Below are 21,456 nucleotides of genomic sequence, written 5' to 3' on the forward strand. Positions count from 1 at the left end.
TACCGAGCATTCTCTGCGCACCCTTCCCATCTTTCGCACAGTCAGGCTTGTAATTTCATGGGTTCTCCTTGGATCTATTCTTACAGCAAAGGTCTCTCCCTTATCTTGGGTGGATAAATACATCCATCACCCTGCATTCGCATTTCTTTTTCATTAAGTCGTTCCTCTGCCTCCCGTCATTTAATCAGTGCTGACTCCACTCTGAGTAATGGAGGGCACAGAATTACAAGACGTGGGTCCACGTCTGGGCTCTGGTGGCTTGTCTGCTCTGTGAGTGGGTGCAATCCCCTCCTTGTCAATCCAGGTCTCTGTGTGCTCATTTATAAATGGGAGTGAGATCTGCAGTGAAGGGTTGTTGTGTGGCTTGTGGAAAGAAAGGCAGTGAAGCGCAGTACAGACGGGAGGGACTGCCATGAGGAACGGTCCATCCCTGGTGGGGTTACTGAGCGCCACTGAGTCCTCAGCACCAGGCACGTGGTGATAGGCAGACAGTGGACAGTACACAGTGTGGACGCTGGAAGCAGATCGCTGGCTCCCAGCTCTTCCGAGCCGTGTGCCCTTGCCCACGTATGTGATTTAAGCTTGCTGAGCCTCAGTTTAGTTGGGGAAGAGCTTATGAAGTGGCAGTGATCACAGTTAGGAGTCACTCAGTGGTTCCCAACTGGGAGTGATTTTTTTTCCCCCAGGAATCTGGAGACACTTTCGGTTGTCACAACAGGTGCAGGGATGCTGCTGGCATCTGGTGGGCAGAGGTCAGGCATGAGGCTGAACATCCTACGATGCACAGGACAGCTCCCCACCACACAGAACTGTCCAGCCCCAAATGCGAAAGGTGCTGAAGCTGAGAAACTCCTGGTAATGAATACAGTTCAGGTACATTCTTGACATAGTTACTGGCACCTGACCTGTCTCTCTTGAGGCGTCAAGCTGGCTGTGTCTGGAGAGAGCTCTGGAATGTCTCAGTGTCAGCCTCAGTGCTGGGATTGGAGCCTTGATGCCAATGCTGCTGTCAGCCCACCTCGGCCCCCAGCACACTGCCAGCCCCATCACAGACCTGTCACCCTGTCCTGCATCGAGGCTGTACGCGTCAGGCCTGCTCACCCAGCCGCAAGCTCTGTGGTAGAAAGGCACCAGCCTGATTCCTCTTTGAAGCTGTCCTGATGCTTAGGATTCTGACTTGACTCACAGAACATGCTTCGTTATGGTCATGGAATCTATGACTGCCTTAGAGATGCATGGCAATTTGGTTTCGAGTTTGGTTGGCAGGTCTTGTAGAGATACAGAGAGGTAGGAGCCGTGTGTTCAGGAAGGAGGGTAGGGCTTCTGAAGGAGGCACTGCTGGGTGAGTAGGGTAAGAAGTTCATCCTCTAAGGACAGCTGGCCCTGTCTGGAGACGGTCCTCACTCCTCCCCCCTCAGAGAAAAATACACTTACTGCTGGTACCAGTGGTACTGACTAGTCTCCTTGTCTGTAAAATGTGCAGAGTAACCTCACAGGATGAAATGAGATGTTGGCTCCCAATACATATTAATTCCCTCTCCCCATGGAAATCCAATCCGTACAGAGAACTTACAGGATGTGTCAATGCCAGGCCCCCCGATATCCCCCAGTCCTGAGCTCTGTCTGCAGTATGCACAGACCCCCGCCCTGCCCACTCCCTGGGAACAATGGTTAGTTCACAGACCGGCCCCCGTACACGGAGGGCAAGGAGAGGCCAAGGGAGGAAGCAGCCACTCCAGATTAGTTGGTGGCAAGTTGAACAAGCTAGAGGAAGGAGGGGGGGTGTAGCTCAGTGGTAGAGCACGTGCTTAGCATGCACGAGGTTCTGGGTTCAATCCCCAGTACCTCCATTAAAAAAAAAAAAAAACAAGCAAGGAAACTTAACATTCACATGAGGCTCGTCCTGGGCACCGCAAGATGAGTAGTTCTCTGCTCTCGCCCACCCAAATCTTTAGCGTTTATGTAGAGGCCTTAACTGGGCTCAGTCACGTACACCCTCCAGATGGTCTCAACAACACCACATTACTCTCTCAAGTCTGTGTCCTTGAAACCGACTCCCACTGTGGGGATAGTGGGCAGAGTGTCTGTTCCAAGGACAGGGGAGAGGTGAGGATCCTCTCATTGCCCGGGGCCAGCTCGAGGGTCAACCTGCAGTCGCGTCCTGTCAGTTACCTCCTCCCGCAACAATGAAATGATGTCTCTTACTTATTGGTGTCCTCCCATGTTGTTTTATCAAAGTGCCTGGACCGAATTAGCAGGCAATAAATCCTTGCTGATTGAATGCATAATCAGACACGGAAAACCGAGATGCATGTCCGTATGTCTGCATTTATATTTGTATATACAGAGATTAAGGGAGAAGATAAATACCTCTTCCTCCCTTGGTCCACAATAAGCCCTTGATAACTCGGCTTCCCTGGTGGCTCTTCCATGGCCTTCTTTTTTTTTTTTTTTGGTGGGGAGGAGGTAGTTAGGTTTATTTATTCTTAGAGGGAAGTACTGGGGATTGAACCCAGGACCTTGTGCATGCTAAGCATGCACTCTACTGCTTGAGCTATACCCTCCTCCCTCATGGCCTTTTGAATGACACACAAGGACACATAAGGTCTGAAAGACCCTCCCTGGTGTACCTCTATGGCCAAGTCCTGTATCTTCCTCCAGACTCCATCTCCCACCCATCCTTCCTGGCCGCTCTCTCCAGCCCTCATTGATTTCATTTTCCCTAGGGCCAACAATTCTTGTCGTGGCCAGTTGACATGGCACTGCCACACTGCTTCACGGTGTCACAGCACTGTGATGTATCCGTGGAGGGGACTTGATCAGAATAGCAGCAGGATGGAAAGGACATGAAATCTGGAGTCAGGAAACTGGGGTTGGAGCCCCAGATCCTCCTACTGCCTTCTCAGGGTCCTTCAACTCTTTGAGCCTCAGTTTTCTTTCTCATATTGTGGAAACAATGACCCCTCTTCTGCTAACAGAAATCAGAGAGGAAGATGCCTGTGTCAGAGTTTCGCATCAAGGATGACACAGACAGAAGACATTATTAGGGCCTTGCTTGTGAGATGAAAAGCTCCGTGGGAGCAGGGCTGTGCTTTCTCCGTCTTGTTTATTCCCTTGCAGTGCCGACCGTGGGCTTGGACATGCTAAAACACGTGTAATGAATTTGCAGTGGGATGCATACAGATGCAGAGAAAAAGATGAACGTGATTATGAGCAGAAATGCGTGGTTCCCTTTTTCCTCGAATCCTGTTCACCTCTTCTCACTCCTAGTTCGTTGCTTTGATTTCATGTTGTTTCATGAGAGAGTTAGGGAGTAAATAAATGGGATTAAAATGAATATAGGAGATAAAAAAAAGTCACCAAATGCCGACAGATACCCAAGTGAAGTGCACCGCTTGCAGACACAGTGAAGCCCTTTTGCAAAGAGCAGATGGGTGAACAGAGAGGGGAGCAGGGTGGAGGGGGAGGGGCACTGATACAAGAAGGTAGGTGGGTGGGTGGGAGGGCTGGTGAGTCAAGGCAGTTGTAAGATAAGAAAGTGATCAGGGTGTGAAAGAACACCACCGCCACCATCGACTTGTTCCCGATGATCAGAAGCATTTGCAGCCACAAGGGGGAGAGGCAGCTCCACTCAACAGCCAGGCAGGGCCGGCCTCTTTGGCCCTGTGTTTCTTCAGCTCGCCCATAGCTCGCCAGCTCACCTGAGGCTGAAGCTGTGCTAATAAAGTTTTTGTTGAAAGCCTGTCTGTGGCTTGTTGATTTCAGGGCCTCTCTGTTTCTTCCTCCTCACGTGGGAAGCAGTTGGCCCCCTGGGGATGGGGAGACAGAGCGAAAACAGACAACAACGGCATCTTTCTCCAACTTCCTTCCCAGGGGAAAGAGGGGCAGAGGCGGCCTCAGAGAGGAGGACGCATAAAGACGAAACCGTGAAATAAAGGAGGCCTAGACGAGAAAAAACAGAAAGCAGACGGCAGACAGGAGAAGGGGTGGGGTGATCTGGACTTTCACAGTCTGAAGAGAAGAGACATGAAATCAAAGCAGAAATCAGGGCCTCAGTGTCCTGGGTGCCTTCTTCTCTGCCCATGGGGTAGATGTGAACCAGGCCTGCTTGGTTTATGTGAGGAATTTTGTCTTTAAACAGAAGGACTGAAGTAAAGGGCCTTCGGGGTAGAAACGAGCATGATTAGGTGCAGTCCAGGCCTCGCCTCTGCCTACCTGGAGAGGCAGGCCTTCGGTGCCGAAGGGACTACGTGTAGGGTCTCATTGAAAACAAAATAAATAAATAAGAGAAAGCAGCCACTGATTCTGTATGAAGGGACGAGGACTTGTATTACAGACTAAACCAAAATCTGATTCAGGGTAAGGAAGAGGCCCTCTTGGGACTGTCTTCCTAACTTCCCACTGGCAAACATTAAACACCTATTGTTTCATTATTTCTTTATGATACCATGATCTTATCTGATTCAGGAAGTGGACAGAAGCGTGCATGGGAAGCGTCAAGGGCACCAGTCCACGCAAAAGTCAGGGGGAGTGAAGCTGGAGTACCATCTCCCTCAGGTAGGTAACCAGCGCGCAGCTCATACCTGACCCCAACTTTCACTGGCACCTGGGTTTTTGTAAACTAGGAAGTTAAGGAGGAGAACTTAGCCAACAGCCCTCGAAGTCAGGAGTCTCCAGTCGAAGATCCCTAGCTGAGATTCTCAGGCTGCACAGACTCCTACTGGGAGGGGGAACGGAGCAGGAATCTGCAGAATCTGCAGAATCTGCATGTTTAACAAGTGTTGGATGATTCCAGTTCACCTGGCCCTGTCATCACACGGCTCCAGCAGATGGTGACATGGGGTTAATGACCAGAATCCCAGATTCAAACTCATTTTTATCCCATTAACTAGGCATTTATGATTTGGTCAAGGCTGGTGTCAAATTGCAGTGGCAGAGGAAGCTGGTGCAGGAGAAGGCCTCAGCAATGATTGAGCACAAATAAGGAAACAGCACAGAGATGTTATGTGGTTTTCCAAAGGTCACACAGCAAGCTAGATCCAACAATTGGCAGGTGGGCCCCCAAAGCCCACTCTGTGTGCACTGGCTTCTGTTGTTTTCTCCTGGAAGCAATGAATAAAGCAACTATACATAAAATCTCAATCAGCTATGCTTAAGCCCAGCTTTGCCTAATGCTCCTGCCTGATATAACCTTGGCGACAAATTATTTGCTAAGTGCACACTTAGGTAACTAAATGGTAATAGTTGCTGTATGAGGTGTTTACTTATAATAGAAAAGCTCTTTGGTTTACAGTAATTGATCTTTAAACTTTCTTTAGGGCAGTGACTTGCCGGGAGAAAAAGTTGTGTACTGAGGCCCTTCCAAGTTTGAAATAATAATGAATTATGCCGTCTGTGTATTAGAAAGGGATGCATCTTTCTTTTATTTTAAATTAGGGAGTGATGGTGGCAGCAACATGTACCTAACGCATGTTAAGTGGCAAATTAGCATTTGAGCCGACTGTAGGTCTCAGCTTCTAAGCCTCCTGCCTGTCACTTTTTGCAGGAGGCTGGAGGCAGGGGGCAGCGCTTTGTATCCTCACCTTCTTCTGGGTCCAGGCTGGGCTCTGGGCAGGCCCCAGTTTCCCTAGAAGAGGATCTCCCTCCTTGCATCTCAGAAAAGCAGCTTCCGCGTCAGAGAAAGTGAATTCATCTACATGTTCATATACTGACCTGTAAGTGAATACATTTATCACAGCAAAAATCTGAGCACCTTGTCTATTAGGGCATTGGATTATTTTATCTGCAAATGAATTTATCTGGAATTGTTTTAGAGTTTAGTCACCCACTTGTCTTCATCAAAAAAGATGACAAAACATAATTTCACAAAATTAGGACAGAGCCTGAAAGTCTGGGCCAAATAGACCCAATCTAAACCCAATCCCCATACTCCTACACACACCAGAGTGCTAAGCGAATAGATATGGTAAATCTGATTGAAGAGGGAAATGCTTAACCAACTGAATGCCACAAAAACTTTTTTTTTTGGAAGCAACCAAGGTGTCTTTTAATAGGTGAAAGGATAAACAAATTGTGGTCCATCCATATAATGGACTATTACTCAGAGGTAACAAGAAGTGAGGTATCAAGCCAAACAAACAAACAAAAAAAGGACAGAAAAACTCTAAATGCATATGGTTAAGTAAAATACTTCATTTTGAAAAGGCTACATACTGGATGAGTACAACTCTACGACTTTCCAGGGAAAGCAAACTTACAGACGATGGAAAGATCGGTGTTTGCTGGTGCCAGGAAATATTGGGGGAGGGGGTGTGAACAGATGTGGAAAAGGGTATTGAAGCCAGTGAAACTGTTTTGTGTGATACTGTATAGTGGGCACATGCTATCACTCATTTCTCAAAGCTCATAGAACCGCACAAGCTGAGAGAGAATAACTAATGCAGACTAAGGACTTCAGTTAATAACAACGTATCAACATTGCTCCATCAACTATAACCAATGTACCACATTAGCGCAAGGTGTTAATAATGCAGAAACGGGGGTGAGCGGTGAAGGAAGGAGCGGGTTACATGTGAACTCTCTGTACTTCCTACTCAGTGACTTTGTAAACCTGAAACTGCTCTTAAAATACCTTATTGCTTTTTTTTAATTGACAGGAACAAAGTCAACAATACAGACTATCTTTTAAATCCAGGTGAAGGAATCTGGGCGTCCCCTCTTACAGATCAGAGTCCCATTAGGATATTAAACGTTGGGAAGACCTGAAGGAAGAAGCATGTTTATTGTTAAGTCCCACATTTCCTGACTCTTTTGATGATTGAACCGCAATTTCTACACATAATATCTAGAAACAAGCCATGCTACACATTTTAGGAAAGGTTGGACTAGACTTTTTTGGGGGGCAGCGGGGGCAAGGAATAGTGACTTTATTCGGAAAGCCAGCCGACCGAGAAGATGGGGGCTAACGGTCCCGAGAACCATTTTCCCCAAGTCAGAATTCAGGTTCCTTTTATAGTAAAAAGGGACAGGGGGTGGTTGGTTTTGCAAACTTCTTGGTGTCAGAATCCTTTGCTTTTGCAGCTGTCCATGTGGGTCAGCTCTTGGTGTCCCTGTAAACCTCCCACAAAACAAAACATTATTTTCTATTCTGCAACTTGTCATCTTTGTATGAGTGCAAAAGTGTTATACTCTTAAAGGTCAGAGCCTTGAGGATGAGCTCTCCTGTGTATTTGAGGCTAAAGGCAACATTCTTTTACAAAAGGTGCAGAGCTGGCAAGACTAAACACAGGAAACAGGGCACGGGGGAGAGCCAAAGGAACAGGTCGCACATGGAGCCAGATTTGTTCTTTTCTGTCACAGAGGGACGCGGTGAGAGGCGCCTGGCGATTGGCCGGAGGCATGGCCTGCTGAGAGCTGCCTGGCGATTGGCCAGAGGGGCCGTGGGGGTCACAGGGGGGCATTATGATGAACCACTGGCGGTTATAAAAGCGGGCGCCGCTGCCGAGGCCAGCCATAGCAGAGACGGCCTTTCTGGTGCTCTTGCTCGTTGTTGCCGCCTTCTCCACCGCCTTCTCCACCGCCTGCTCTGTGCTCACCTCTGACGCACTCTGTGCCCATTCTTCTTGTCCCGGGCCCCTCAGCCACACTGCACACTCCACTTTCGTGCTGGCGTCCACCTTCGCTCCCCTCTGCAGGCCAGCGAGTCCATGCACCCACACCCGGGGCCTCCTGCACCTGCGGGGGCTGGCCTGGCTCCTCTCCCTCTGGTTCCAGCCCCACGGCGGGGTATCTGGCTCCAAGAACAGGAGCACAGCTGACCCCTGCCCATCCTGGGAGCGCCCCTCCCAGGCCTCTGGCATCCCAACCCAGCTTCTCACCAGCCAGCCGAGCGCCCCCGACACCGAGGTAAACAGGACAGCCGCTGACCCCTATGCCGCACTCTCCAGGACCCCCTCCAAGTCCGCAGTGGGTATCCAGCCCCAAGCTTTCTCTGGCTGTTCCCCAACTCGTCTTCTGCCTGTGGCCTTCAGCACCTCTGCCAGACCCAGGTCAGCTGCTGCTACCTGGTGGAAGAGGAATACCTCATTCCTGTCCTCACGTGTGCTGTCCCCACGCTGCCCTCCAGGCATCTGAGCCCAGAGGCTGCAGAGGGTGAGGAGAGGGGCCCCAGAAACCATAGCCCTGGCTGCCTCCCTGACTCCCAGACCCGACTGCCATGAAGGGAAGAACCGGCACCAGCAGCCCGGCCTGCTTTACAGCAGTTCAGTTACTCCGCCAGACAGATGGGAGGCTGGGGAATGGGGCAGCAAGAGTGACCTGGACTCAAAGACGTGGGGAGTCCTGACACAGACGTGAGAGACCCCAGGCCACCAGCCCAGGCCAGACTGTCCACCATTGCTGCAGCGTTGAGGCAGCGGCGGCGGCTATCCGAGCAGGCGATGGTGGCTTTTGTCAAGGGCGGGCCCTCAAATGTCAGCACGTCAGGGCTTGGAACCCTTCAGAGCGTTGTCCTCCTGATGGGCCACTGGGCCGAGGTGCTGGCGGGCCCCTGGCCTGGGACCACATTCAACCTGATGTCCTGGTTGCACAGCGCCTGGGGAGTCCTTTTTCTCTGGAGAGCTCTCTTGTCGAGGGGAAAGGGATGCCGTGAACGAGAGAAGCTGAGAGAGCTGTCCGGGGAGGTGAGCCGCATGGGTACGTCTTTGGCCCAGTCTGACAGAAAGCTGAAGGTCGTGAAGACAGCTGTGAACCCCAGCAGGGAACGTGAGAAAAATCTCCACAAGACAATGTCCGAACAAAAGGAAAAGTACAGCAGGTCTGAAGAAGGAAACCGAATGTGGAGAAATCCACTTGTTCCCTTCTCAGAGGAGGGACACCCTTCAGAGAACTTGCCAGCAGAACAGGCGCCCCGGGACGTGGCCGGGGGAGGGGCGTGGGCACATCCCCGGGAGCCCCGGGCCTGAGCTCAGAGGCGGCCTTGGCTGAGCTCCAGGGGCTGCAGGAGAGGTTCTGTCAGTGGGAGGGGGAGGGGGAGGCCTTGCAGGAGCAGGGGGAGGGGTGGTGTCAGCGGGAGGCCGAGGTCCCAGAGCTAGAGAGTGCAGGGACTCTGGTGTGTTTCCTCAGAGTGAAGCTTCTTTGGAAACTTTCGTGCCGGGAACTCTTTCCTAGGCAGCAGGGGGTGCCCTCGGCGAGGGGAGGAGAGGGGCATGGAAGGGGAGCTTCACGTGTATATGAATTCTCAATAAATAGTGTGTTGGAATGCTAAACAAGTGTCCACGAGTGACGGTGGCCCCAGGGACCACAGCACACGGAGTCCTCACGCCCTTCAGCGAGCTGGTGTCCACCGCGCAGGTGCCTCCACAGCTCTGAACTATGGAGAGCCGGCACAGTGACACCCTGCCAGACCTGCCAGCGCCCAAAGCTGGCACCCAAAGCCAGCGCCGAGCAGGGCGCCTCATTCGGATGGAAAGAAACCAGGCGGAGGGTCTACTCCTGGTGTTTCTCCAAAGACCGCTTCTGGCCTGAGACAGCCAGTCTGTGGCAAAACTTGGGTTTGCACCTGACATTCTGGCTCTGACTTTCAGCCATGGCGGCAGTGCTCCTCCACCCCAGGGTCCTGTGTGATGCAGGACTTTGATGAGCCATCGCAGGGGAGGGAACAGAGGCGCGAGCTGCGCTCTCTGCTGCTGGGTGGGGGCACGAGGAGAGGGGGCGTGGGCAGCGAGCCACGCACTCAGAGCCACAGAAGCCCTGCAGGACTGCGGGTGGATTTGCTCTGGCTGCTCTAGGTTGGAGGAGTGGGGCTGGGTGGACCGAGCAAGGCAGAGCAGGATTCAGGTGGAAACTGGGAGACCTGAGGGCGTTGGCGGATGTGGAGGGAAGTGGCCGCTTCTAAGAGGCAGAGCTGAGAATCAGTGATGAGTAGGATGCTGGGGAGCTGCGGGGCGGCAGCTCAGCTTGGGTGGGGTGGGATCCATCTCCCAGGAGCCACCCCAGCAGAGTCCCGTCCCACGTCCTCCACCAGCTGCGAGACCAGTAAGTGACCGAGTCAGTGTCCTCTGATCCAGAGAGGGCAATATGGCCCGCCTGGCTGGGCGCTCTATGAAGCAGGGCCTGAGGGGTACTCACCAGGCACCACCCCAAAGGAAGGCCAGGGTTGGGCCGGCCAGGAAGCCGCATACTGGGTCCGAGGCTCCCCTCCAGCCATCACAGGACACGCATGGCTGCGCTCATGAGCTGCAGTGACTTCTCCTGCGTCCTTCAGGGCAGATTCTGTGAAGCCACCAGGGGCCCAGGGTAACACTTCCTGATGCTCTAGGGTTTCTCGATCACAAACGGCCCAGTGTGGAGGGACAGCAGGCTGGAGACCTCATGCTCCAGATCCTCACAGAACCGCCAAAGTGCCACCCAAACTGGCAGCAGCACGTCTGTCTCCCTTTCTGTTCCTGCAGCGAAGGCTCGGCTGCACCTGGACTGGACTTTCCTTCAATGCAGCACCTCCTGCCCAGTCCAGAGGAGACTGGCTCCCGTCAGCGTGGACATAGCCCCCTGTGGTCCCGAAGCCCCGGCAGGTCCAGAGAAGATGCGGTTCCAGTCAGTTGTGATGCAGGAAAAACGGATGTGGGGCATGAGAAGGGCCGTGTCCCAGACTTCGGTTAAGCCCCTGGGACATGCCCCATTAAGTGTAGGTCCTTGGCTTTGCCCAGGAAAGAATTCAAAAGTGAGCCACAGTTGAGTAAAGGTAGATTTAGAGAGAGACATCGAAAGGCAAGAGAAAGGCCACGAGGTGTGGGGGTTGGGTGCTCAGATTAGAGTAAAAGGTACACATTCCATTGACAGAGTGTGGGCTGTCTCCGAAGGGCGCGGGGAGAGGGGGAGAGAAAGAGGCGGCAGCCCCACAAAAACATTTTTAAGGACCCTGGAATATCTGATGTTTGTATATGAATCATACTGCTAATTGCAGATGGGTCTTAGCTATTAAAGCGGGTCTTTAAGAAGAACCATCAGGTTGAATTGCTATATATGTCAGGAAACTGTAAAGCAGTATTTCTTTTTTTTTTAATTAAAAAAATTGAAGTATAGTTGATTTACAGTGTTGTGTTTCTGGTGTACATCATAGTGATTCAGTTATAGAATGTATTCTTTTTCATTATAGGTTATTACAAGATACTGAATGCAATTCCCTGTTCTGTACAGTGAGACCTTGTTGTTTATCTGTCTTATGTGAAGCAGTATTTCTGGAAGGATGTTCCGTATCTTAGACGTTTTATATTCAAAGCTGGCACATGATGGTCTGCATTATTGAGGTCTTGAGCAAGCATTTTTCAGTGGGGTCATGGGACATGTCTTTTAAACTGAGATGTTCTTGGGTTTGATTATCAGCTCTGCCACTTTTTAGCTGTGGGTCCTTGGGCAGGATAGCTCTCCTCTGTGGACTTGGCTATCTCATCTGTAAAATGGGCTTGGGAGCGCTGCTCTCTTGGTGTTATTGGTAACATCCACACAATATCAAGCACGGAGCCAAGTGATCAGTAATGAAATCCACCATCATGGCCATTCTCCCCTGATCCTCCCCCTCTACCCCTCAAATGCCTCAGCCATTTGGGAAAACTTTGATCAAAAGCCACTTCAGAAGACCTTGAGAGGACGCCAAGGGCATGAAGAGGAAGCAGAACAGAGTAAGGAGCATGTTTGACCCCAAACCAGGAAGGATCTCTATCACCTTGACCTACTGCTGGGGAGGGTGCCTTCAGGTATGTAGAATTCTGGGAAAATGACATTTTCCATGCAGTCTAAAGGGTTCCCCCATCACCTGGAAGGGAACACCAACATGGAAAGAACTTTCCTTGAATCATCACCAAGAGCCAATTGCCAAGTGTCTCAACTGTATCCGAGACTTTATATCCTGTATTTCATTTGCACAAGACTCTAGGAGGGAGCCATTACAATCCCTGCCATTTTGTAGGTGGGGAAACTGAAAGTTTTAGTAACTTCCCGAAAGTTCCAGAGCAACAAGAGGCAGAGTAGATTGGAGATTCAAATTCAGGGCGACTCCACCTGACTCTGCCATCGTGTGCTGTTGGTAGTGGTCAGAACAAACCAGTGGAGACGTTAACGAGTGAACAAGCTTACATGCGGGAGAGGGCAATTAGAGCAAGGTGGAGATCCATTTCTGCACGCATGAGAAAGCATGTGTGGAGTGTGAACTGAGGGAAGACATGATTCTGTGAAAAGCAGAGGCTGCATGGGGAGAAGCAGATCCACGTTGGTGGGCAGAGGGGGCGGTGGAAGAAATGCGACGGGGATGGGGGAATGCGGGAACCTGGTTTCCAGCTGGGCACAGCCGCACAAAGAAACCCATGAGTGATGCTACTCCTCTTGCTCTCCTGGCTGCAGAGAAGGGACTGCATGTTACACAGAGACCTGTCCCCCTCTGCCTGTTGGAGGAGGGCGTTGAGAGGATGTGGCTGCTGGTTAATCCATCACCAGGATCCAGACAATTAGACTCCCAGCCCCTGCCCTGTCCTTGGAAGGTACATTTTGTCCACCAGTCCCACACTAGACACAATTTCAAGGACGCAGCCTTGGGGAGAGTAAGGTGATGTGACTGAATCCAGTTAAGACCTCTATATAAACTTTTAAAAAACTTATTTGATTTGTTTTTAGGGAGAGGTAATTAGGTTATTTATTAATTTAAATGGAGGTACTGGGGGTTGAACCCAGGACCTTGTACATGCTAAGCACACACTCTACCACTAAGCTATACCCTCCCCCTCTTCTTTATAAACTTTATAAAGTGGGTAGGTGTGGAGATCTACTCATAGCATCCCAACCCCCCACCCCCACCAAGACAAGCCTCATATGCAGGTTCCCATGCTTATGAAACGGGCCACTGACCAATCCAGAGTGGCTGCCTCTTTCCTTAGCCTCTTCTTGCCCTACGTGCATGGGGTCCATTTGAGGACCAACAATTGGCCAGCCAGCCAGAAAACCAGAGAAATGGGTCTTGGGGAAAGAAGCATCTCTGGGGGAAACGTGGACACCTGGGAAACGCCAGCTGCTGGAACTTGCTTGTCCGATGCTCTGCACACGGCGCACTGTGACAAGGAAGAGGAACGGATGGCAGCCAGAGGGGGCCGGCCCCTCCCGTGGACAGTTCGGCTGGGTCCTGATGCCCAGCTAGAGGCTGACCCTCCAGTTAGAGAGCTGGAGGAAGAGCTGAGGGCAGAGAAGGACATGCAAGTGCCCACTGCTCTGTTAGCCCTGGGGCTGCAGACAAGGTGGGAGAGCAGCATAAGTCTCCAGCTTAGCAAGCCATCTTGCAAAGCTCGGAGGGCACAAACCATCACCGATTAAGGTCTGAGCGCTTGTGACAAAGCCTGATGAGGTTAGAAGTAGAATCCTTGGGAAAGTGAGGCGATAAAAGGGGAGGATGTTACCATGATTGACAGTGAACTGGAATCCTCAGACTCCAGATGCAAAGGAAATTTTTCAAAAGCGATTACCCTAGACTTCTGACAATAGAGAAACGGACCCCCAAACTCTGAGGAACAAATTGGCATTCTTTCTCTGTCCCTCGAAGTTGTAAATCTCACCATGTGTTTGAAATGTACACACTGCCCACAATTGCCTGAGACCGGGAAAAAAGAAAAAAAGAAAAGGTGGGGGGAAGAGGCTTTTAAGAATACAGACTGCTACAGAAAACTCCCTGGCCCCAAATCTAATCCACAGACTCTGTAAGATTATTTGTCAAGGGCAAATAACACATTTTAAAAGTCTTCTTCACAAATATTAGTACAAAGCTTTAGCGTTTGAGAGGGTAACCTTAACTTGTTCTGTCTGTCAGAGACGCAATTTGGCTTCAGCTGGTATTTATCAGTCAGTGAGTTTTACACGGTTGTGCCAGGGCTGAAGTTTGGGAATGAAAACTGTGGATTTTTATTCCCACTTGGCACAGTGCCTGTGTCCCTCACAGCGTCTGGTAAAGGGATGGAGTGAGGCTCCGAGGAGCAAGCCTCCTTTGAGGAGGCGGAAACACTAGCAAAGCAGATGCAAGCTCAGGGCATCTCCCAAGTAGGGCTACCGTCTGAGTTGGGTGTGTCGGTGACTCTGGAAGGCATGGTTGGGCACCGAGGAAAAGACAGCAGAAGGAGAGAGCATCTTTGGGATTTTGGTCCCAGATCTGGGAGAGGGCAGGAACCCGATAAACCCCCAGAGAGCAGGAGCTCCTAGCGGGGTACACCTCCCTCCTCCAGGTAGAGCCTCTCATGAAGGAGCAGCATGTCCTGGTAAGAACTTTGCTTCCTATCAAGGGGCAGGTTGAGAATATGTCCTGTTGACCCACCTCTGTCATGTCTCCCACTTTGACTAAGTGACTCGTCTCTGCAGCAGAGGTGTCCCCTGTCCACCAGGCCACTGTCTCTAGAGAGGTGAGTGCTCCCAGACCCCGTAGAGAACGTGCATCCTCCAGGTGCACCTGCCGCTGTTCCTGGGGTGGGCCCCGTGGCCAGGGAGGGAGTGGGAGAAATCCCCTCTGATGCCTTGTGCATAGATGCCTGGAAACTGGACGGAACCACAGCAGCCAGAGGGCTGAACTCCAGGTGACTTGGCTGGTGGCCCCGCTCATGAGCCCTGGCTGTTAACCTTTACACTGACAGTTAAGCTCTTCTAAAGGGATTAACTCTGTGGCTCAGACAATGGGAAGCCGAGGGGCAGATGATCAGGAATAAGCCCTTGGTGGGTCAGGAGGGGTGGAAAGAACTTTGAGTTCACCTGTAAGAGTCTGAGGCAGTCCTCCCTGTTTCCACGACCAGGCTCATAACGCACTGACACGCCCCAGCAGTCAGGAAGCTGATGCCCTAGCCTGGGTATGAGCCTTAGTGGCTGACCCTTGAGTAGGAACAGCTGATTTGGGTGCCTAGGAAGAGTGGACACTGTGGTGCAGGTGGGAGGAGGGAGGTGCTACCAAGGACACCGGATTGCCCTTAAAATACAGTGACTTGGTTAACTGTGTGTTCTAAACAGTGCCCAAGGCAACTGCCCAAGGAGTGCAGGTCCACCGGAGGACCCACTGGTGAGAGGTTGGAAAACTGATTATATTGGTCCCCTCCTGCTGAATGAGGGGTCTAACTATGCCCCGGTTTGCGTGGATGTTGCGCTGGCCTAACCAAGCTTTCTCCTGTGTCTCTGCAAACCAGGTGGTTACCACTGGGGGATTAGAGAGGCTGAGCGCCTTGTGTAGTTACTGTCACCAGATAGATAGTGGTTGCGGGTCACATTCAAAGGTCATGATATACAAGACCGGGCAAAAGAAATGACAGTGAATAGGGGTTCCTTTTCCCCTATAATCTGCAAGCAGCAGAGCTGGTTTAAAAAATGGGCTATTAAAGCAGCAGATTAAATCACTAACAGGAAAAGCCACCTTGGTCAGGTGGACTGCAGTACTGTCCTAGGCTTGAGTACATTTAAACGACCAACCAGTCAGGCCTGGTTGCCCCATATGCCAGACTGGACCCCCGTAAAGGTATGAAAATGGTGGGGAACAACCATTGCCCGGGCTCTCACCACAGATCACCTCGCTGGGCTGCCGAAAACACCAAGCGCCACCACACCTGGGAGAGGCACCGCTTACTGGAACTTGCAGTGGGACATCCCACCGGAACGGGTGGGTTCCTTCACACTCCTGGGCGAGCGGGAACTACTCAGGCTCTACTGGGATCCTGCTGCTCATTGAAATGCACTCTACTTGGAATGGAACACACACTTTGGAAAGAGGGGTCCCGGTCTGGCGTATCCTGCCCCCAGTCCATCTCCTCACCCCTGACAGTGCTGCCTCCCCTGGCCAACATGTATGGTAACTATATCCAGGTCAGGTTCCTAAAGCTGCAGCCTCCCTCTCCTCACGGCCAGGGGTATGCGTTCTGTCTCCTACGGGTACCATCATTCAGCCCCAAACTTTGTCTCCTCCGTTGGCCTGAAGGACATGGTAGCACACGTAGAGATCCTCACTAAATTCAGCCAGCCAGCCCTGAATGAAGGCTGGTGAAGCCCGCCCTTACTGAACGCTGACATGTCTCTAATGAGAAAAGCCGCCCTCCAGCACAGGATGGCCTGGAACGTTATCACTGCCTCACCAGGAGGCACCTGGGCCATTAGCCAAACACAATGTTGTATGTTTCCACCTGGTGAGTCTTCTGTCTGCTAATGTGTCATCTTTATTAAATCACATGAGGACGTAAGTGGATGCCCTGAGTGTTCGGACTCCCAGCCTAGAGGACTTGTAAATTAGGGGTTCAAATCACGGGCCTCGTGGCGGAACAAAGTGTTTGGGGGATTATTATCTTGCATTGTTGTTTTCTCTTGCATATATCAGTACCATTGCAGTGGCACCTGCCTCCAATGTAGCTGGATAGCTGTCTAATGAGCTCCATGCTGGTGAGATGCGTGCTGACCTCTCGGGCACGTTCTGGAGGAGGCGGGGCGGGCGTGTGAGGTTGTTAGAGGCTGTCACGAGGGGTGTTGGGGGAGGCTGTGGAGAGGACATGACCGGGCAATCAGAGATTCCTCCCTTCTTCCCCTGGCCTTCGAAGGCGCATTCCCCGAGCAAGAAGCTGCCCAAGGACACAGGCTGGAGAGGGTAATATGGTGTTGAGACCATCTGGATGGTTAAAGAGACCGAGCCCAGGGAAGGCTTCTATATAGACTTTTAAGATTTGGTGGCAGGAGTAGAGATTTACTCTTCTTGCAGCGTCCTAGACAAGCCTCGTGTGTAAGTTCCCTGCCACCAACTGACCCGGAGTGATGTCTCTTTCTTCGGTCTCTCTCTGCCCTCCGTGTATAGGGGCCACTTTGCAAACGAACACTGCCTCCAGCCTCATGGAACCCCGAGTTCTCAAGGGTGGGAAGTGTGTTCCCTTCCTCTTTGTTTTCCCCCAAACCGACACAGTGTCTGGTTCAGAGTTAGAGATCCACACACTTGTTGAACAGGCTGAAAAAAAAAAAAAACTGACTGCAGGGATGTGGCTCGGTGGAGACGAAGAGAAAGGCTGCTTCGTGTCTGTGGAAGGAGGCACTGGTCCAGGCGTGGTACACGGTGAGTTTGTGAGCGTGTGTGTATGTGTGTACATGTATGCTTGTGGGGGGAGTAGGGAAGGAATGCTTGTCCCCTTCCTAAATTTGGGAAGGAGTGTTTTGGTTCTGCTTTTGAGCCTGTTTTGGAGGCAAAAGTGAGTTCAAGTCCCAGCTCTGGCACTTTCTAGCTGTGTAATTTTACTCTTGTGAGCCTCTGTTTCCTTGTGTGTGCACTTGGGGTAATAACACACACCTGCTAAGGTGCTTGAACGCATTAAGTAAAACGGTAAGACATCCTCACCTCGTCCTGACACATGATAGATTCTTAGTTAATTTTGGCCCCCCTGTTCTGAAAACCCCGTCCCCATCTGGGCAGCTTGAAGGCAGGGGCCTGGGGCCTCTGGGACGCCACGTACGTGAGGTTGACTGTCCTCTGTCATTTGTGCTTGTTTGGACTACTCCTGCCCTGAGCTTCCAGGGTCAATAAACCACCAAATTAATGCCACGTGTTGCCTCGGTGTGCATCCAGACTCTGTTCCCAGTTTGGATCTGGTTTAGCGAGAGGGCAGAGGGGATAGAGAAATACTTCAGAGTAGATACAAACCAAGAGGGACATTCCCTCCCTAAGCTGCCTCCTTCTTAGCCATCTTCCCAGGAGTGTTATTTCAGCTTGGCATGCCCTGGGGACATTGGCTCAGTAAGGTGCCTCCGTGTGGCTCGGTCCCAGCTTGGCAGTGTGCACTGGGTCTGCCACTGGAACTTTCTGCTTCTTTCCTTCTGAAGGGGTTTTAGCATCATTGATTCTGTAGGTTCCAGCCATTTGATCCCTGGCCCTGGGCAAGCCACACCCACCTGCTAGCAGGGCCTGACTTCCAGTGGATTTTCAGGAACAAGGAGGTAGGAGGCTGAAAACCCAATCCTTTGCTCCCACCTATACCTCCAGCTGTGCTTCCATCTGGCAAATCCTGGGGCAGCACGGGTGTGTGTGAGCGCGCGTACACACACACACACACACACACACAGACACACACACACACAGACACACACACACACACACACACACAAAAGGGAACGCAGCCAGCCCTACCTGGAACCCCAGCTGTCTTTCTCTTTCGGATGCAGAATCTCCTGACAGCTCTGTGGGGGTAGGGGCTACTTGTTGCTTTTTCTTTGGTCTCCCAGGGGTGCCTGGCTTTTCTGTCTTAGAGGGGCACCTCACTCCCTGGAAGCGTGTCCCCCCCGCCCCCTCCCCCGCTGCAGAGGCACTGTGGTTTTGGATTGCTCCTTTCCTTCCGCGTTTCCAGCATCCCCCATATGGAGCACCCTGGCTGAGTCTGACCTGGGAGCAGACACTGGTGCAAAGGAATGTTGCCTACCCCCAACCCCTATACCTGGCTCCTGGGAGTTTACCGAGTGCCTTCCTTCCATCTACGGGGGGGGGGGGGGGGGGGGAGCGAGTGTCACGTCCTCACACCCAGGGCTGGTTCTCCACCTTGGGGCCCCGAAGCCCCCACTAGCTCCTTCCAAAAAAGACCAAAAAGAAACTTTCGCTGGGTCCCCCGACCCTATCAGCCCTCTCCCCCACCCCCACCTACCCTCTGCCCTCTCCCCTTCAGCAGCCTGGTGGAGGAGGGGGTGAGGGATGCTGGCTAGATCGGTGCCCTCTGGGTCCTCGCTCTTCCTCCCGGAGGCGGGGGAGAGACGAGTCCCCCATCCGAGCCCCCCGCATCCTTCCCAGCCTCCAGGTCCTCGCCTCTCCGCGGCCGCGCGCTGCCTCCTCTCCAAGGCGCTAGCCACGGCCCGCCGGCATTTGGAATTCTGCCCCCCCACCCCGGAAAAAAGGGGGCCTGGAGGAGGAGGGACGACGGATGCTGGCCGCGAGGAACGGAATCCGGAGTCCAGAACAGCACGGGAGAGGAGCGGAGCGGCGGCGGCGGCGGCGGCAGCGGCGGAGGACGGTCTGAAGCTGCGCCGCTGCGCCCGCCCGCAGTGCATCAGCGCGGCCGCCCTGACATCCCCGGGATGGTTAACACGGGGCATTATGCACTGGTTAACAGGCTCCGAGCTGCTGAGCGACTTGTTTTAAGCATTTTCTCCCTCGCTCTCGCTTTTAATCTTGTCTCTAGTGGCGTGTGTAGGGGGGAGGACTTTATTTCCATTGGCTAAGCTCTCCCTTCCCACCCACATCTCTTCCACATCACCTTGGTGTCTCCCTAAATAAAACCAGCCCTCCTTATCGCCTGGAAAAAATCAGGAGCTAGAGTTTGAATGGGTTTTATATAAACACTCACCCCTGGCGGCGTGCGGCTGGGCTCTCAGGATGAACTCACGGCACCTGGCCTGAGGCTTGCCTTTGCTTCCCTCCTTTGAACGGCAGGGTTTAAGCAGAGCCCGAGGACTGGGACCTCTTCCCTGAAACCGGATCAACGTGAAGCCAGTTGCGGAACTGCACAGGGTCCCCATGGACCTCAAGGAGAGCCCCAGCGAGGGGAGCCTGCAGCCCTCTAGCATCCAGGTCTTCGCCAACACCTCCACCCTCCACGGCATCCGCCACATCTTCGTGTACGGGCCACTGACCGTCCGGCGCGTGCTCTGGGCCGTGGCCTTCGTGGGCTCCCTGGGCCTGCTGCTGGTGGAGAGCTCCGAGAGGGTGACCTACTACTTCTCTTACCAGCACGTCACCAAGGTGGACGAGGTGGTGGCCCAGAGCCTGGTCTTCCCAGCCGTGACCCTCTGTAACCTCAATGGCTTCCGCTTCTCCAGACTCACCACCAATGACCTGTACCATGCCGGGGAGCTGCTGGCCCTGCTGGACGTCAACCTGCAGATCCCGGACCCGCACCTGGCTGACCCTGCAGTGCTGGAGGCCCTGCGGCAGAAGGCCAACTTCAGACACTACAAACCCAAGCAGTTCAGCATGCTGGAGTTCCTGCACCGCGTGGGCCACGACCTGAAGGACATGATGCTCTACTGCAAGTTCAAAGGGCAGGAGTGCGGCCACCAGGACTTCACCACTGTGAGTGCTCAGTTTTCAGTTCATTCTTGTGCTCGGGCCTCTGGAGAAGCGCCACGCTGATGGCCTCCGGCTTGGTTCAGGGTCTCCCTGCACTTTGGAGCAGGTGAGAGAGAGCACTGGCTCCGTGGAAGGCCAAGAGGGTAGTTGGCCTGAGTTGCTGGAACCGGTTGGAGAGGCCTGCCTGCTGGGACGGAGCACTGCTGTCTGGGCAGACGTGGAGGGCGAGCAGGGGGCCTTGCCGAGGGGGATCGCCACCCCAGATGTGCTGAGTTGCCCTCCGCCCAGCTGGAGGGAGGAGGCCTGAGCTGTCCGTGGTCTAGGGCACTTGGTGTCTGAGCTGTGTGATTGGAACAGCTTGTCATTGACGAGGTGGCATTTTTTTCTCTCTCTGCTCGGAAGTGGCATCAGGCTCAGCATCCTGTGGGCTGGGCTGGAGCTTCCAGCTGCCGGAGGAGGGAGTGTGGGGCCCCAGGCAGCCTGGGTGCTTCCAGTGGCTTTGGGAGCTTGCTGGATCAGGTGGTGCTGCAAAGGTGTGGAAGTCTCTTTGCTTCCTTTTCTTGCGTGGATTCTGAGCTCCATTTGGGGAGAGGAGAGGCCGGGGACCTCGGGTCTCCGTCTGGTCTGCTGGCAGTTCAAAAGCAAAGAGATGTCCAGGGTGCTTGGGCCAAAGAGGAGGGTCCAGGTAGAAGCCTGTGGGTAGGATGGTCAGTGAGATGCCTATGAGGGCGAAACGTTGCAGGCTGGCTCGTCTGGGAGTTTCAGCTGGAAACTCAAAGGCTTGGTTTGCTGTCTGTATAACGTGGATGCGAGAGGAGTGGTGTGGGGAGGGGGCGAGCAGCTGTGAGATCGGAAAGCCTGGAGGAGGCGCGTGGAGCTGAGTAAAGAGGAACAGTGGAGGGGGAGGTGGCTCACGTTCAGGACGGGGCTTCCTGGAGGGGCAGAGGGAGGATGGGAGGAGAGCCGTTGCTGCCGGGGTTGTGTGTCTGCCCAGTTAGTGGGCTGCTAGGTTAACCTGGCATAACAGGTCAGATTGCAGCTGCGGACACCTCTTTGCTTCCAGGAGAGTCTAGGGCATCAGGGGCTTGGTGGGGGGGGGACCCTCCAGAAGCCCAGTGTGGCTGCTTCTCCCAGAGCTGCCTTAGGGAGAATTGAGCCTTGTGCCAAATTGCAATTGTAAGTTCAGCGTGGCAGGTGCTGCAATTACAAAGAGACTGGACTCTGTCGTCAGCGATTGTCTGGGGCCCTCTGCCTAATTAAGATGTGCCCTACCATTCTCGTGCTGCATCCCCTCCCCGCCTGCTCTCAAATCCACTGCCTACCAGCCTCTTGCTCTGAGTTTCTTTTAATGCTACAGCCAGACTGCCCGCCAG

At 52.9% G+C, this 21,456-nt stretch overlaps 1 protein-coding gene, 2 long non-coding RNA genes and 1 other non-coding gene across 8 annotated transcripts in view; 3 read left to right on the top strand and 1 right to left on the bottom strand.

Annotated features, from left to right (window-relative positions):
* LOC123612954 (uncharacterized) overlaps positions 1–17,617 on the top strand; it is a 131,925-nt gene extending 114,308 nt beyond the window's left edge. For all 5 annotated transcript variants that reach the window (XR_012499520.1, XR_012499518.1, XR_012499517.1 and 2 more), the window contains 3 exons: positions 4,468–4,557; positions 5,546–5,714; positions 6,657–17,617. This is a non-coding gene — a long non-coding RNA (uncharacterized LOC123612954). The remainder of the gene's footprint in view (positions 1–4,467; positions 4,558–5,545; positions 5,715–6,656) is intronic.
* LOC141573620 (uncharacterized) overlaps positions 1–19,469 on the bottom strand; it is a 28,508-nt gene extending 9,039 nt beyond the window's left edge. Inside the window, exon 1 of the long non-coding RNA XR_012499522.1 lies at positions 19,362–19,469. This is a non-coding gene — a long non-coding RNA (uncharacterized LOC141573620). The remainder of the gene's footprint in view (positions 1–19,361) is intronic.
* On the top strand, positions 1,779–1,850 carry TRNAA-AGC (transfer RNA alanine (anticodon AGC)). Its single transcript has one exon. It is a non-coding gene; the product is annotated as a tRNA-Ala (tRNA).
* ASIC2 (acid sensing ion channel subunit 2) overlaps positions 19,405–21,456 on the top strand; it is a 952,118-nt gene continuing 950,066 nt past the window's right edge. The window contains exon 1 of the mRNA XM_074343041.1: positions 19,405–20,086. Coding sequence (XP_074199142.1) covers positions 19,532–20,086 — 555 coding nt within the window. The 5' untranslated portion in view covers positions 19,405–19,531. The remainder of the gene's footprint in view (positions 20,087–21,456) is intronic.

This window comes from Camelus bactrianus, chromosome 16, assembly GCF_048773025.1.
Source record: "Camelus bactrianus isolate YW-2024 breed Bactrian camel chromosome 16, ASM4877302v1, whole genome shotgun sequence".
Lineage (NCBI taxonomy): Eukaryota > Metazoa > Chordata > Mammalia > Artiodactyla > Camelidae > Camelus > Camelus bactrianus.